This window comes from Lepisosteus platostomus, chromosome 12 (assembly GCF_059453375.1).
Source record: "Lepisosteus platostomus isolate fLepPlt1 chromosome 12, fLepPlt1.hap1, whole genome shotgun sequence".
Lineage (NCBI taxonomy): Eukaryota > Metazoa > Chordata > Actinopteri > Semionotiformes > Lepisosteidae > Lepisosteus > Lepisosteus platostomus.
Window position 1 is genome coordinate 25,210,730 of NC_142622.1, and position 18,837 is coordinate 25,229,566.

Sequence of the window (18,837 nt, forward strand, 5' to 3'; positions counted from 1 at the left end):
TTTTGTTTTGTTTTTATAACCATTTAATTTTAATTTTGTTCCCAAACCATAAATTTCTAGTTCCCGTTTCATATGAAGAGAGTAAATATTTTGGTCTCCCAGTGAACCTTATTACATTATCCAAAGACTTTATCTAAAGGACCCTATACTAGACAGAACAGCAAACAATAACAATACAGATGCAGCCATTCAAAATGCGCGGTAAAAACCCGCGGTACGGTAACCTACCCACAAGCCACCGCGGGGCACCGGAGCATACCGCAGGGCAAGTGATTGGCTGGCCAAAATGACCGACAGGGGCACTCGTGGTGCATTGGTTGGTAGTGCAAAGATTGAATCATTTAATGTCTTTACTGTGCACATTTTAATCCGCTTAGTTTTGAATATTTATATGGATTTTACCACTAAAGGGAAATTTTAGTAGCTGAGCATAAAAAGAAGAGGAGCATAACGCATCTGAAGGTCATAAACGATATTAATTTAAAACATTACTGTATGTATGTAAACTGTACTGTGTATGGCTGGTCTTGGTAGTTTAAAGAAAAAATACACACCAGTCTTCCATTTCTCCCTAAACATTTTAAGCATGAAAGTTTTATGAAACGGTACCCAAATATGCGATTGCTGTATAGAATGAATTTTAATTAAAAAAAAATATTTAACACGAACATTAAGCTGTTTACATCTTCCGCCTGAGAACAGTCACCCGTTGCTACCCAACGCAGAATGGTGATTGGCTGACACCATCTGACACCCCTCTGATTGGAGAAAAAAGACGTGCTGGCGTGCTATACCAGGAAGAGGATTCTTTCCATTCAAAACGTGTATTTTAAAAGTTTAAGAAGTAAAAACCTTACAGCGTACACAGATTTCTAAACTGATCAGGATCGTTATCTTTGTCTTATGCATAATAATGTTCACCGCTCTGTCCAGCAAATTAATAATAAACTTTATTTTATATAGCGTTTTAAACGAATAAGTAATTAGATTGCTCATAAACCTAATCACTTGCTTTTTCTTTTTATTTAGGCTCAGATTACAACTATAGATCGAATTATTAATAACCATAATAACAACCAACCAACAAAAACAACCATATAAACATAATGGTGGTGCTGGACCTTCCAGTTTTATTTATTTATTTTTTAATCGCGTAACATAAACATATTACCGTATGCAAACTGTACTGTATACAATATGTACATGTATATTTAATGTCTTAACTGTGCCCGTTTAAGTATTGAATATTCATATCTAATTTTACCACTGAAGGGAAATCTTAACATAAACATACAGTATATGGCTGGTCTCGGTACTTTAAAGAAAAAAATACACACCGGTATTCCATTTCTCCCTAAACATTGTAAGCTTCGAAGTCTTTAACTAACGTGATACCGGAGTCAACAAGCATACTTTTAGAATTTGATTAAAAGGGAATATAATATGGAATCGCGTATCTCAAGAAATTAATAACGATATAATTATATTCATGTTGCAAAAGAACGTTTCATTACGACCAGAATCAGTCTTGAGATATTTTTAACTTGATTTACAGTATTTGAGAGGTATGTCTTAACACCGATACTACAGTGCTTAAGTACTGCTCACGTATATGTTTCTAGGTTTATATTATGCATTTCATACAGTCAAATTACTTTTGAGCAATAAGAAGCGAGAAACGGTATGCGTTTTACTTTCGTTTTGTGCTGGGACCCGTGGATTGATTAGAGATATCAAGTACATACAAGTCATTTTTTAAATGTTGTAGTTCGTCTTGAAAAAATGTTACGAGTACATCATCTATCAACAATTACACAGGTTCTGTTTCCATATTGCGGATTTTGGTTACGTAATATTATTTTCTAGATTTCACGTTGTGAATATGATGGGATGTCTGATGGGATGTTTCTAAAAATCCATCCTCTGTAAAACGTCTTCTCCAGTTGTCCTGCATATGTATTCGCTAATGAAGCTGTGTGTTCTGAGCCTAGATCTCTACATTTCTGTATGAACCAGCTTAGAGGGCTAAAGACAGCTTGTGTTTAAATTGAGTGTAAGGCAATTTATGCTTCTAAAGTCATGGTCAGCATTTATCTTTGTACTGTGTTGTAAACTTGTTCTGTGCCAAGTCACATTATTTTATAGCGTTTTTAAAGCGTTATCAAATACGGTGTTACTGTAGTTTACTGAGTCCCATGTCACATGGTCTGTGATTGAAACCTGTAAAACCGGTTTAATTCGTCACAGCCAGCACTCTTCAGGTGTGAGAGTCTTCTGCTCAGAATGAAACGCTAAAATGTTTGTGTATATTCTAATGGTAGTGGGGGCGGGGTGTGTGGGAATAAGTTTGGTTGAAACATTTTCTCTGAAAGCATTTTCTTCTTGTAACCGATCTTGTTACAGCATGTTACAGTTTACTATTATTAACCATATTAATTTTAAGTGCTTAATGTAAAATCTTGTAAAAATATATTTTCATTGTTCAAATATACATTAAGTCTGACTATCATATAATAAGTTAAATACAAAACTAAAGAAAAAATAGGGTTAAATATAATTCAAAATATTTTGCTAACAATGTTAACTGTTTATGAATAATAAAATGTATTAACTAAGGAGTAGGATGGCACAGTTGTTAGTATGTTTTTTGTTTTTTTTTAACCCAATCTCCGGGAAACCATTAGTACGATGGTGAATCGGAGATTCTCAACCCTTGCTGCGTACGACTGGAAAAGAATTCGTGATCGGATCAACGAAATGCTTCGTAGGAGGAGGCAGTCTTTTCCTCTTGTCTAACAGTCTGTCCACAAACAAAACATTCCTGTTAGACAAGAGGAATTGAAAAAAAAACAATGTTGTCAATGAAAACCGGTGTGTGTGTCTCTCCCTGCTGGATGTCCCTCTCACAAACTGCTGAATGAATAAAATAATTTTATTGAAAACGAGTTTGCGATTGTCTGGTCTTTAAATTCTGTAGATACGCGATTCCATATTATATTCCCTTTTAATCAAATTCTAAAAGTATGCTTGTTGACTCCGGTATCGCGTTAGTTAAAGACTTCGATGCTTAAAATGTTTAGGGAGAAATGGAATACTGGTGTGTATGTTTTCTTTAAAGTACCGAGACCAGCCATATACTGTATGTTTAAGTTCCAAAATTAATATCGTTTATGGGCTTCACACGCGTTGCAGTATGCTCAGGCACTAAGTAAAAGGAGATGCTTCGTATTGCTTGACTAATTTTAAAAACTAAGTTATAAATATAAAAATTGCAGGCGCTGCTCTGGTGCGTCGGCTCCTAAACAGTGCCTGTCTGCCGTAAGCGTTACAATATACATACAGTACCCAACACTGCTTGTACCCATCTGTCATGTAAATAAAACACCTTGAATTGAATTGAATTGAGGGGAGAAGGGGGGGATACTAAAGCCAATACTGGCTCAATGGGCTTTGACGTGCTAATGCGTTAACGGTCCGGGTGTGGCAGGCTTCTAATGTCAACTCGACTCGATTAGAAGACAATGAACGTATTTTAGCCCTAAATGAATTAATAGCAAACATGGTTTACATAAAATACATTTTTCCAAGAAAGTTTATAATAATACGATCTATAGTTGAAATCTGAGCCTACTTTAAAAATAAAGGAAAAGCATTTTCAAAGAGCAATCACGCTGTGTTTATGAAGAAAAAGTGATTAGGTTTATGAGCAATCTAATTACCTATTCGCTTAAAATGCTATATAAAATAAAGTTTATTTAGAGATGAATGATCAGTGTCGCAGTTTAAATAATGTGAGTCAGGAAACTAACACAGCGCCACCGGATTTAATAACGCAATAAAAACGCTATAAAATAATGTGACACAGTACAGCACAGTACAACAATACTGACCATGACTTTAGAAGCATAAATTACCTTACACTCAATTTAAACACAAGCTGTCTTTCTGTATGAACCTCTAAGCTGGTTCATACAGAAAATGTAGAAATGCATTAGCCTGATCATGATTAAAAAACACATAATTAAACACGCGTTTGCGATTTAAATCAGAACACGATTTAAATCAATATAAATGTTTATATTGTAACGCATACTGTCCCGCCTCCATTTCTCTATAACAATTTACTGTTGCACACACACACACAATAGAAGCAGGAACCACTGTCAGAAGGGAAGATATATTCAAAATATCGCAAATATCGATCATGTTGCGATATTTTGAAATATAAAAGTCAATTGATTGTCCATAATATCGCTTACCTATTTTTTCGAAGAAATGTTTGTTAAAATAAAAGTCCAGCACCAGCTGGATTCGAACACACAACCTACCAGTTGGAAGTCACGCACCTAGACCAGTAGGCTACAAGACAGCTCGCATGTTCAGGTAGGCGAAACAGCCTTACACAGTCCTGCCGCAGTACACGGATATAATCATACCGTTATTAAATTCTTTAGATACGCGATTCCATATTATATTCCCTTTTAATCAAATTCTAAAAGTATGCTTGTTGACTCCGGTATCACGTTAGTTAAAGACTTCGAAGCTTACAATGTTTAGGGAGAAATGGAATACCGGTGTGTATTTTTCCTTGTGATATTTTAAGCTCTAGTTGAATGATAGGTGTCGCATTTTAAATCATTTTCGTAGCTAGAAATTATGAAACGCCCTGTTAAAAGCAAGGAAGTTTTTATGCCCCGTTGAAGTAAAACAAAATGCCTGACAAAGTATGGCTTGGACAGATTCCAAGTGCTTGTACAAATGTGCTAAAGAAATTATACTTTGAGTATACAGCTTGTCCAAAGTCATCCATTATTAATACTATTAGTAATATCTTCAGTAAAGGCTTTGATGCATAAATATTTCTGATAAAGGTAGGTTGTGTACTTCTGTCCAACTGAGCAATCTTGCTTTCATAATATATACCAACATTTTAATGACTGATGATTAACATGCTGTAATACACAGTTCAAAATTAAAGGCTCAAATGCTGTACATGAGAGGTTAAGCTCCCCCTGGCGGTTTTACAAGGCGACGCCGGATAGTTAGTCACGTGACACACGTGAAATGCGTGATACCGCGTGATACTGTGACACGCCCACCGGGGTATGCCGCGAAATACCTCACCCATTTTGAATGGCTGCATCTGTAGCAGTACTAATGACTTTTAATAGCATTAATAGCAAGGAGAATGACATTTGTTTCATCCTTTCATTAAGACTGTAAAAAATAATCTATTAAACCTCTTGGACAAATGTCTAAATGACTCTAAAAATGGCAATGATCTCATAATAAGACAAGTTGAAGCTAATACTGCAGCTATTTATAGCGAACAGATACCTATAATACAAAGAAAGATAAGATGTACTCTATGTGCTTGGCCAGATAGCACAGTTAGCATGGATAAACAACAGAAAAAGGAGTGCTTTTAAACTCTTAGTTTGTTGATTCACATTGGCATAAGGCCCTAAATGGAAAGGAAATGTTGAAAGGAAATGAGTTAAATGAACCAATCAACACTATTTTATTATCACAAATATGAACACTGTTGTTATCACAACAAGTGTTGTTTTTTCTTTAATGTGCAAGCAAACCACATGCTTCACAAAGCTGGTGCAATTATTTTTAGATCAAAAAATCTATGACATGGCTCAAGTTTCCAGTTCTAAAACAAAATTACCCTTCTTGATAATAGGGTAGTGTTTTTGGATATGCTATTAGTCTGGAAAATGCACACACAAACTCAAACAAAAACTAACTCAAAAAACAAAATGGAAAATGATGGGGTCAGTTAAGCTGTTAATAGGACATTGCATGCTCCCCCTCTTCCACACTTTTCATCACTAACAAATACAGTGTATGCAGCTCTGTCACACAATTATAGCAGAAGGATTTATAACATGTAACATCTGTCACAGCTGCACTCCAAAACCTAAAAAAAAAACATTTTATATAAAAAACATTACATAACCCAAAACAGGGTAACAACTTTCTCTATGCTTGTGGTTTTTTACAGTATGTGGGCTGCTTGTGGGAGTGTGTCTCAATACAGTGTATGTGATAAAGCACACATTCTGTGATTATCGCACCTGCATGCCTGATTTTCTGTGTGCCTTGTGTGTATAGAAGTGTGTTTGAAATAGAGAAGGGCTGTACCTTGGTCTGTGCCCTCATGAAAGGAAATCCCACGCTACATTTTAGGAAATCCAACTCCAAGAGTTCGCAGGAAATGCCCTTTTCTTCCTGTAAGAAAAATCAGCAAAAATTAGAAAATGTAACCTAGAAACCAGAACTATTAGAGGCTATAAACTTCAGGGGATGGGCAGGGGGTTGGCTGAGAAAGACAATGCCTTATGAGACATCAGGGTATGGGTGTTGGGTGGGGGTACACTTATCTTTCACTGAAACTCTTCACAGTCAGCAACAGGGAAACAGAAACTGCCAGACTGTGCTTTTGGAAGCTTGTACAAACACAGGGTTTGTCCCCCCAGCTGGGCTATGTAAACAGTTGGGCCTTGACCTGCTTCAACTATTAATGCAAAAATTATGGGAAGCATAAAATAATTAACTGAGAATGTTTTATATGTTGAAGAAGGCCAAGCCCCCTGCCTGGAGGACTGTCTTCTGTTGTTTTATAGGTCTGAGCCCTCCTAAAATATTCTAGGAGTTTAATTACTAGCATTAAGGTTTGAGATATTTTGAGGTTTTGCAGACAGCACAAATCCAAGTGAATCCAAGTTAAAATGATTAAGTTCAAACACTAATTATTGAACCTCAGAAACTGTTGTGAATCGGGATAGCGAACAGTTTAAGTATTAAGTAATTGAAGTGAGGTTTAGTAAATTTAGTAAAAAACACGTTTTTATCAACTTTCTGCTTGGTAAGGTACAGTATATCTAAAGCACAATGCTCCCCAGAGTAAGTGTTTCAGCATTTTGGAAAGTTATTTTCATTACATTTGGTCATATTAAATATTTTTATGACTTGAGCTGTTAGGTCATTCGTTTTCTCATTACTGGTGCATTGTGTACTAGTGTTCAATAAAGAAATTGATATTTTTTCACAGAGATTTTATTTTTAATCCATCCATTTATTTTCTAAGTGCTTCAGCCAAGTCAGGGTCACGAGAGAGCCAGAGCCTATCCACTCTGAATGGGTAAACAGTTAAACACACACAATACAGTACCAATTTTCTTAGAAGCCAATTACCCTGCCAGTATTTTTGGGAGGACTATGGGAGGAAGCCAAAGCATCTGGCACAAACCTATTAATTAACCCAGTAATTAACAAAGCTTGCTGCTGCAAGGGAGAATAAAAACTGTGCTTACTCCTCTAAAGGTCACAGTCATTCATCACAGTCATCAACCCTAGTAAGAACCAGCTTGAATAGCTATACATTTCTCTCTTTTCAGCATGGAATAAACCTTTACTTGTTCCTTTGCAGTCTACACATGCTGACACAGCTACCTACCTGAGCTAGGATACTTCAGCTCTCAATTAGAGAGAAGCTACATTATTTCTTACTAATGCAATTTTTCCACACTAAAATACACAATATTAACAATCAGATGCTGACCTCATCTTCTACGGTCATGTCAAATTTGTCCTTTCATCACTCTTGAGTTTCTGTAATTTTATGGGAATGACTACTTATGTGATTAAGTTTGTAGCTAAAATGTTATCTACTGCACACCACCAAAAATCTATTTTTTTGCGTTTTTTTCTTCTCTTTGTCCCATTTGTTAGTAACCTAACAAATACACTGGTCTTGTACCTATAGACTTAAACATGCTGCCCCATATGTGTTAAAAAGTTGCCCTGGGCCCTGTTGTAGTGCTGGGTAACTACCATTCTATTTCTAATTTGCTCTTTCTTCCACAAATATGCAAAGACACAATTTTAACATCCTGCTTTCTGACCTGTTCTCTTACTATTAATGGACAGAATATCATTTTCAACCACAAGAACAGGAACAGACCTAGGTTTCCACATGTCTTTAAGCCTAAAACCCATCCTCAAGTGCATTTATTATAAACCTTTTTCAACTAATTTAAATCCTACACACTGCTTTGGGAGAAATGGCCTTCTCTTTGCATGTTATTGGTATTTATGATCTGTTTTTCAATTTTAAGAAATTCGGAAGCAACAGACTACTGCTTGTACTCTAATGTCAGTTTTAAGTGGAATTATTGATACATTCAAATGTGCCTTTTTTGCTTCCAGATTGTCTGTGACCCATCCTTTGAAAATTGTTCCTCTTCCCAACAATTCTTCCCAGTCAGATCAGATTATCTAAGCAGACATACTCCGACCATTTTTTGCTTTATTCCAATTGACAATTGGATCTCTAATCACACAATCACACAAAGGCCCAAAATGGAAAGGTGGAAAAGGTGAAATACCATTCTATTGTTCTATGTTCTATTGAACATAGATATGTCAACATGTTCTATTGACATTTTTGGAACCAGCTTCAGAAAGTGTAACTTTCATTGGTTTGTTTTTTGGTGGTGTGCAGTACATTTTATAAATTTCTCCATCCTGGCGTCATATCTGTTCTCTTATTCTGTGAAAATGAAGGCGTGGTATACTGTACAAAGCCTCCACGACTTGCTACAGTGAGGAGGAACACAACCTGCTGTTGGGTCTATTTCATCATCAATTCCAAACATTGAAACATAATTATCGAAAGCTCTCAATGAAAATTTTCCAGATTTCAGTGACATTTCCAGTGTCCAATTTCCAATTTTAACTCACTTAGCTAATAAATATGAATTTGTTTCTTTATTCGAGCCTTCTTCTGCTACTGTACTTTCATACATCCTGACACACAAACTAGTTCTAACTGAAATTGTTATTATCGATGCTGTGAATTATAATATGGTCACCATATTAACAGTAGTTGCAGTAGTTTATGGCATTCAGAGTTTTATAATTAGAAGGCAGAAGCTCCTAATTAATACTGCTTTGAATATAATATTAGTAAGGAACAGTAATCAGATAAAACACTGAATAATATTAAACAGTCTTTTATCAGTATAATTAAAACTAGAAACCAGTTTATGTAGGACAGAGTATTGGAAACGCTCCTTAGTACAAGAGTTTTACAGTAAGTGTCTTGAGAGCCCAAACTGTAGTCTCCTTAAGTAACAAACGTTACAGTACATGATAATGTTTATCATCTAAACTACCAAATAAGCAACATGAGCCAAAGGAGCTCTTCTCATTTAAAGTTTATACTATGTTCTTATGTATTTAAGACCATTTAAGCAGTCTGGACTACAGATATCAGCTTGCCCTACAACACAAAAAGTTTCAGCAAGTTTAAAAAGTATATATGAAATATAACTAGATCAGTTTACAATATATATCTAAAGTTCATTTTGTGGTAAGAATTGACACCTGGACTCAGTATAAGAAGTCTTAGTCACTGCTTATATTAACCGGGCTTTGATTTATTTTTCCAAAGTACTGTAAATAAAAGATCAAACATATCACCTATTTTTATGAGGTATGATATGTTATTTTTTTAGTCCTAGCCATCTTTATATAACCTTGCCATTACTGTTAATTAACAGTGGTACCCTGTGCACTCAAATAATGTTATTCCACACCACAATCTAGCCATTGTGACCACACTGCCTCTTACAAGATTATCACTGCTGAAGTAATTGCAGACAATTAAAAACATCTGCTGCCAGAATGCAGCTCAATTCCATTCAAAGATTCGAGTTTAGCAATCCAATGAACAATAATGCATCTGCTTTATTTTTCATGTAAACCAACTATTAGTACAGGCAGCCACATTAACTAACTTACTAGTTTATTTGGTTGACACTTTTATCCAATTTGTACCCATTTATTTAGCTGGGTATTTTACTGGAGAAATTCAGGTGAAACATCTTGCTCAAGGGTACATCAGCCTTGTTTCACTTGGGATTTCAACAGACAACCTTCTACTTACTGTATATATCCAGAATATATATATATAACCTGTTATAAATATCCCGTTCTTAAGATCTTAGTCCTAAACTGAACATTTTCACTGAGAGCACCCCAATTATTTCACCTAGTTCAGAAACTGTAGAAGTTTAACATGTGATGAGCCGCTGTTCTCAGTCTCTGATTCTCTGATTTAATCAATCACAATGCCAAAAAAGACAATGGCAGAGTTGTGGTGAACAAAATGTAAGATGTGTATGGATAAAATCTTTAGCTATGATCCATTTATGACTAATATCATTTAGCCATGTAAAAAATACAAAAAACACCTCAGCAGAGAGGAAAAGACAATTAAAAGAAAACCCCCAGTTTTTTCAGCATTAAAAAAATGAAAAATTAAGACAACTATGAAAAGATGTCAAATTAAGAAAATATGTCAGATAGCAGGGCCCTATTAGTTATAGTAAGTAAAACAAGCCTTAAGACGTAAGAATATGGACACTAGCACGATTCTGGCAGGAAAGAGAAGCATTATCAAATCTACATTGAGAAACTTCCTCAGCTCTTCAACACCATTACTGTGCACACATTTACACTTCCTGCTTCCCTGTGCAGCAAAGGAAGTCTTCTTGTTTACTCATGTGCCAGTTATTGACAGAAAACAGATCACTACCTACAGTAACTAGCTATTATGCAAAGACAGACACACTGGGCCATTTGTTCTCAACAGTTCTCATCCAGCATTAAATTAGCAGCAGGAGACCTGCTGTGGGTTAGAAGCCAGAGTAGGTTAAATCTATGCACTGTTACAATATCACTTATTTCTTTGCCATAAAATAGTTCTCCAAATATAATCCATTGTATTGTATAGTTTTCACAAAGAACACTTCATCACAACTCAAAGCTGTAGACAAAAGTAAAAACTCATTGGGAATTAATGTTTTTGTCCAGCTCTGTTAAAGCTTCTAAATATACTATATATAATATACTCTTTAGCTCTGGGTTCTTTTCTTTTTTTCATTGCTTTGTTTTCTGTGCTACCTGTGTCCTCTTGTGACCATTATCATAAATAAGAAGTTTTTAATTGATTTATCAGGTCAAATAAAAGATAAAAAATAAAAAATACAGACAGTTAAATCCTCTATACTCTAAATGAACTGTTTGTTTTTTTAATTCATTTAAAAATATTTTAAGGTTAATTAAACCTAAAGCAAAACAGTACAGAACAATGAAAAGTAATTTAAATTGCATATCACAATTTTTGTAGCGCATAAGAGATGTCAGGTCAGAAAGAATTGATAAGTACTCAGATCTTGAAAACAATTCTGTAAAAATTGCATGGTTTTTCTTTGTTTTCAATGGCATTGTGGTATGAAGAGCCTAATACTGTAAAATATTAACCACCTTGTATCAATTAATGTACAATAAAATATATCACTGTGTACCCTTGTGTTTCACGATAACTTTATTTTAGCTACCTATGTGATCTCTTGGAGTACCTAGTGTCTCAAATCTAAATTTTTTTTATATTTATAATTGTTTATAATGTATGTTAGAAAATATTCCTAAAAGATGTAACAGATACACAAATGTACCTAACATTTCTTAAATATTTCCAGACCCGCAAAACATGAATGCTAACAGAATACTTTTACGACACTTACTAATTCACTTAAAATAATCTTCAATAAGTTTTCAATAAAACTTTTTTTTTCACGTGTGACATTTGTTTAGTAGTTTTTAAATGCTATATTTTTTCTGTAGATTTTAAATTAACTCACACCTTTTTGATGAAGAAATAATTTTTAAGCAACACCTTTAAAACATCCTACTTCAAACATGATGTGCAGTAACTGGGGCAGCAGGTGAATTTTCATGGATGTTGACTATGGTTGAAAGCTACACTACTAACGGGTAAAACAGAAATTCTGCTAGGCCGTATGTGTACAGACCTGTGGATACATTAGTCCTTGTCTTTCCCAATTGTCTTCCAACCTCACTTAGGTTGATTAATAAGCTCCATATCCTATCTTTCAACATTAGGCATATAGTAGGTGATTTATATGCACTGCGGTAAAATATGCAGCCCCAAGAGGACATATCTGGTGATGAGAAGTAACTGATATGACAGTTCCTTTTTGGAGAGATTTTACAGATGTTGTAAGAAAACATTAGTGTTTTTTATGATTTTAGAAAAAACACAAATTCACTGTGGTCTCTAACTGCTACCACATTATATATACATATATATATTAGTATACACTAATTTTTAAAAAATGTGTTCACAGTTCAGTAACAGAAACACTTCATCATTTGCATAATGAAAGGCATTATAATAATTATAATTATTACATTATAATAATAACTTCCAAGCTTCTTACTCATCAGCATATCATCGCTAATGTCTATACTGTATATATTTTTTCTCATTGTCAGTTTTGGCTTTCGGTTAGTGGATGAGGGAAAATGGAAGGGCGCATGTTAAGAGGGTTGTATCTGGAACAAGCTACCTAGTCATGTAATTTAAGACATATTATAAAAATACTTTTTAATAATAAATTAGTAATCAAACTAGCAAAACACCTCTGGCCACGTTTTGCCTGTAACTTTTCTTATGTTCTTGTGTCATTAATAGCTTTCAGAAACTTGTGAAACCTCTTGCCTAAGGGTAGTCTAGCACCTGCCCTTAATGAACTTCCTGTTGCCTGTTAATCCAAAAAGGCATACAGACCAAACAGTGGTGTTATTTTTTTAAAACAAGCATTGGCTTCCATTTAGTTGGTGCACAAATTCTCGTGTGTATATCAACAAAGATCCCATACTACTATTCAGCAGAAAGAATTCTGAGGTGACGGTAAACTTGCAATAACACATCTGAAAACCTTTTGGAGATAAAGTTATATGTATTTTTTCTCAATTTATGAGAAAAAACTGTTTAATTTGATGTTTAAGATTAAATTAAAAATGTAATTACTTTACAAAATATATGAGCATTTGTTTTTCAAATAGAGGCTGTGTATTATAATGCATAATGGTAAAATTTGATTTAATGTCTCTTGATTTTGGGCTGTGAGGCCACAAATTTGTAGAGTGTGATGACTTTCCATAGGAACTGTGTATTTACATGGCATAATTAATAATAATAATAATAATAATAATAATAATAATAATAATAATAATTGCTCACACTTATATAGTGCTTTCCTGGACACTCCACTGAAAGTGCTTTATAGGTAATGGGGAGTCCCCTTCACCACTGTGCAGCCCCACCTACTGTAGATGATGTGACAGCAGCCATAGTGCACCAGAACACTCATCACACACCAGCTATCAGTGGGGAGGAGAACAGAGTGATGAAGCCAATTCATAGATAGGGATTATTAGGAGGCCATGATCGGTAAAGGCTAATGGGAAAATTGGCCAGGCTACACCCCTACTCTTTTCCAGAAACAGCCTGGGATTTTTAATGACCACGGAGAGTCAGGACCGCGGTTTTACGTTTCATCTGATGGATGGTGCCTCAATATGTCCCCGCTACTATACTGGGGCATTAGGACCCACACGGACCACAGGGTGAGTGTGCCCTACTGGTTCCACTAACACATCTTTCAGTAGTAACCTTAGTTTTTCCCAGGAGGTCCATCCGGGTACTGACCAGACTCACACCTGCTGAGCTTCAGTGGGTTGCCAGTTGTGAGGTTGTGCTGGTTAGGTTTGGACACAGTGGTTACTTTAGACATGTGAGAGGATCAGCATGGTTAGCTTTCACATATGATTGCCACCGCCCAGGGAGAACTCACCAAGGAACCGATTTGCTCCTTCTGAATTATGGAAGGTAGGACCAGGAGGAGAGGAACAAGGACAGCAGTCCTCAGTGGATTACAGTATGTCCAAAGGTTAGGAATTCTGGTTTGCTCTTAGGGTTTGTATGGAGGTACTGAATAGATCTTGTTAGGATGTGTTATCAGCTGCCACTATGGAAGAGGAGAATCCATTCACATTAAAGCAAAATGAGTAGACTAGCAAGAGGGAAGGTTGCCATAGCACTCACATTGGTTACAAGTGTTGACTCTGCCACCTTTACAGTATGTAACACTAGTACTGTACAGTACTCCCCTGCTTCAATTCTTTTAGGATTTGTGATTATTTATGTTTCTGGTATTATGGGATGTTTTGTCCATTTTCTTTGATGTGTATTTTCTTCTGTGGTGCATTTATTTGCAATCAACTTTATGTTTTTCAAAAACTGTTTTTAAATAAAATCATCATATGTCACAGGGCATTTCAAGCATGACCATGCCAGCTATGAGTTGCCGGGTGACTGCTGGCAAGGGGACGTGTGGCTGGCTGGTTTTCTGTTGGAAGGAGCGTCCTGTGCGGCCCGGTTCCAGAGGGAAGGCACACACCAACTGACTCTTGAACACTTATTTTGCACTATTGTAACCTGACAGCCTAACTTATATTAACACTGAAGATCAACATAATACTGCCCTATATTGGGCAATAATGGTTGGTATTAACTAATAACAAATTGGTAGACCTAATTGACTATTTGGTCGTTTGTGTGAAACATATATGGTTTGCAATAAACCCTTGGTAAAGGATATATACACTTTTGTTTAGAGCTGCATTTTTACCAGATGATTTTTTTAATTTATCTGACCATCAAAAATGCTATGTACGGTGACAGAATAGGAGGCACAAAATGCAGAGAGGATTCTGAATTCTCGTACTCTCGTAATCATAACTGTATTCAGACATACAGTTTGAATAAAAAATGTGTAAAGAAATGTTAGCAGAATATGAATTATGTTGTGACTGTAGAAATAAACAGCTATAGAAAGTCTAAAGGTTGTGATGCACTGAAAATCTTCTGTACAATGGGTTTAATGGTTCCTTGCTTCCTTGGTTCCTTGATATGTGTTAGAGGACTGGCTTCTTAGTCCATGCCACCTAGTCTGAATTTATGCAAAATAAGTTAAATAATTCCAGTCTAGTCTGCACACTGTTTAGAATGTAAAGGCTCCAAATTAACAAATTTCGCCTGGCACATTTTAGTGTATTGTAGTGCTGTGCCATTATAAATGAATGAGCAACTGAACATAGATTTGAAACAGGATATGAATTTTCAATTTTAGGATAATTAACATACTAATTTTATGTATTTTTTGTGAATTAAAACAATCATACCCATGAGCAATAGCCAAATAAATATAAAATCACCTTCTACACTTCTGTCTGAAGAGACATCTTTTTAAATTACTCATTGGATATATTTAACATTATGATGTACCTGAAGATCAACTCGGTAGTGAAGAGACAAACTCATTTTAAACATACTGCTCAACTTTATACATATTTGAAAAAATCTATAGCCAGCTGATTTTGACTCACCTGTCCTTCTGGAAATTAATGAAATTTCCGTTTTGTGGTTCTGCGGCTTTTTTATGGTATCACAACTCAAATTGTACTGTATATGTATAATCCTTCACCAATACACCTCTGTATACAGTACACTTCAAATTTTTACTCATCTTTACTGAAATTGTAATCATTGTGCTCGAAAAGCACAAAGCAAGATGGGAAATGTGACCATATTAGGAAAAAATGAAGGTACTCTCCCTTTCTAGGGCTTTTAACTGCTTTGCTCTGTTTAGTCTAACGTGGTCTTCCTGTCTTGTCAAAATCACCTTTCTCATATACAATATAACAATGAAGAACTACAGGATAAATAATCTCCTCCTTTAAGAAGCCAAATGTGTAAACTGAACCCCCAGTGTGCTTTTCATGGTGACTTAAACAGACAACCAACTTTGAAGTTTAATTTAACCATTATTTTGTTATTCTAGCAACTTTTTTCTTATAAATGCAATACATAAAGAAATCTAGTATATTTATTCACTGTAGATGTACAAGTGACATTTCACCTGATTATCAAAAGGGACAAAATAAGATCAAAGGCTGGAGGTTCTTTGTCAAACCTCTTAATTATTAGTTTTATCATTGTGTTCAATATATTATTGAAGTAATTTGTATAACGCACACTGTGTATGAGTTTTTCTAACAAATATCACAATATAGTGATCTGGTTACTTTAATCGGCCTGTGAAAATCAGAAAACCCTATTTCTAGTTTTATACTGCCCCCTTTTCAGGTTGTCAGTCTCCATTTAGGAGATTATTTCCCTGGGTGAGGATGAAATTTCATATCTGTAAATCAAGTAATATTCTAAATCAATAGCTTATATAAAAAAATCTAAATAAACTTATTTCTGAAGGGACTCTTGCTATGCATATTTATAATTGTTAGCGACAAGTTATTTACAAACCCTGTACAGGTCTCAAGACAGGGTCCAAAGGCTAAAGTATACGAGATGGGTGACAAAGAAGAGTGGTCAGTTTTTCCAGGCAAGGTCAAATCCGGGTAGTGAGAATGAAGTAAGGCAAACAAATCCGAGAGGAGTGAGACGAGAGAGAGGTAACGAGATATCCAAAGACAAAGAGTAGTAGGTGAGGGGATACAGACAAGGTAGAGAGGGTTTCAGGAAAGGAGGGCAGGGCGAGGCAAGGCGGATGAAATCCTAATACAGAGTAGCAGTAGCAGTGAGCAGAGGGTTTAAATAATTGTGGGGAAAGGTGTGGAATGAAGATTGAATAATTTGGAGTTAATTGGTGCTGGCTGTGTTCGTAACAATAATAATATACTACATAAAGTTATTCATTTTGACATAACAGTAACTTATGTTATACGTTTCCTGTAGTATGTCCAAAAGATGAAATCTTCATCTTTTGGACTCTCTATAATAAAAAAATATTGTTTTGATTCAAGTGACTGACTACCTTTGGTAAGTGTACAAGTGCACATTTTAATCTTTGTAGGCATCTATATTCTTGCTGTTTAGCAGTGATTCCTCTTGTGCTTTGTGGAGGTGCCTGTTTTACTAAATTGTGTCAGTGGGAGCTGTGCTTGTACGCACATGGATATATCACAAGCATGAAAAGAAGCCAACTGTCTTTCAACACTCCTGGTACTGTAGATACAATCTGCGGCTGCACAGTTGCCACTGTACATTGTAATGATAATCAGAGATTAACAATAACTGGCCACTCAGAAATTGCCCTTTCTGTCTCCTAGTAAAGACGCCAAACCATGGAACTAAAGGTGATCTGAATTTAACTGCCCATTTAAAATTCCAAGGGGTGGGGTTTCAACATTTTATAGCCTGCTTCTCTTCATAGTAATTATGTACTTTCTCTGCCTAAGATGCATTACCAGCATTCTTTGCTGCTTAGCAAAAACAAAGCAAAAGGTTATGAAGACTTAGCTTTGAGCCCTTTTGAATTAAACACAAACTTTATAGCCATCATTTCGTAAATAAACAACATTTGTGGTAATTTCCTATGGCCCTGTAAACTAGCAGCATGATTCCCTTCCCACCCTCTACAGCTAGCCCACCTCCGTGTCTGCAAGCCTGGCTTGTTAGAAATGCATTTTATATGTTTATTCCCATGGTGCACTCTCAATTGCCTTAGCTCTCATTTGTGCTATAAATAAAGTATGACATCACTAACTCCATCCTGTACAGGAAGCGTGAGAATTCCAGGCACTTTTGATTCATGTTCTTTAACATCTCCTCTCCAATCACTTTGGATCTTTTTGGCAGGCATAACATTTAAAAGCCATCTGTGGTGATTTTAGTCCACTATGCATATGCAGTATAATATACACACATAGGTCTGAGCTGTATCAGTGTCTGAGCTGCAAAGGTTATTCCCACCCTGGGAAGTAAAAAGAAATTTAAAAAACACACTATATTGTCTGCTGTGTCTTCTTCGGGTGTGTAAAACAAGAGGAAGAGCAGGAAGAAGAGAAAGGGGTAGGTAAGGGTAAGGAGAACAATAGAGTAAAAATAAAGAATATGAAAATTGATGGAGGGACATGAAATGAGGCTAAAGAGGTGGATAAGTGAGGAACAATTTCTGCAAGGAAGCAGCAGAATTCTAAAAATGAATGGGAAGATTTAGAATGAAACTTGTGGATCACTGAAAGTAGAGGGGAAGTGAGCTTAGTTTAAGGATAATTTGACTTCTGATCTGAATATCTAAAAAAGATCACTTTATTGGCCATATACAATTTCTTGTATTTGGAATTTGTCTTTTCACACAACTTGCTCTCCATGAGACACACAGACAGGGAGAACAGCTTGGGGTCAGAGCGCAGGGTCAGCCACTTATATGGCACCCCTGGAGCAGTTGGGGTTAAGGGGCCCAATGAAGTAGGATTCTTCTGCCAGCCATGGGATCCAAACTGGCAACCTTCTAGCCACAGGTGCAGATCCTTAGCCACAGAGCCACTGCACCGACCTATAACAAGGCACTATAACCTGCTAAGATTAGCTTCTACTTTGTGTGACCACACAATCTGAAAATTACAGCTGTACATATTAATTCACCCTTTGTTGTACTTTTAATACTACAGAATACTATCAATCCCTTGTATTTTCACCACACTTTCCACCAAGGATCTCAGGATGCTTTTGAGACATAGTATGAAAGCTACAGTACTTCACCACTTTCACCACTGAAGTGAAGCACTCAGCTATGTGACACAAAACAGGTATTAAGTGCCAGCAGCAGAACTACAAAAAAGAAGATCAAGTGAAGGGCTAAAACTACCTCATCAACTGAATTAAGGGGGAATGTTAGATAGGCCAGATTGTAAAAGCCCTCAGTTTAAATAACCAGCCTGGACCTCAATTTGCTGTCTTGTCCAAAGGATGGTACTGTCCTATAGTATGGCACTGGCTTGAAAATCCTATCCCAGAAAAAAGAGAGCCACCTATTTTTCCCCAAATGCTATCCACAGTACCAACTTTATTTTCCTTAGAGGTGTCTCATC

The 18,837-nt window shown here is 35.9% G+C and overlaps 1 protein-coding gene across 1 annotated transcript in view; it reads right to left on the reverse strand.

Annotated features, from left to right (window-relative positions):
• itga9 (integrin, alpha 9) overlaps nucleotides 1–18,837 on the reverse strand; it is a 159,632-nt gene that overhangs the window by 40,015 nt on the left and 100,780 nt on the right. The window contains exon 19 of the mRNA XM_088601479.1: nucleotides 6,154–6,240. Coding sequence (XP_088457605.1) covers nucleotides 6,154–6,240 — 87 coding nt within the window. The remainder of the gene's footprint in view (nucleotides 1–6,153; nucleotides 6,241–18,837) is intronic.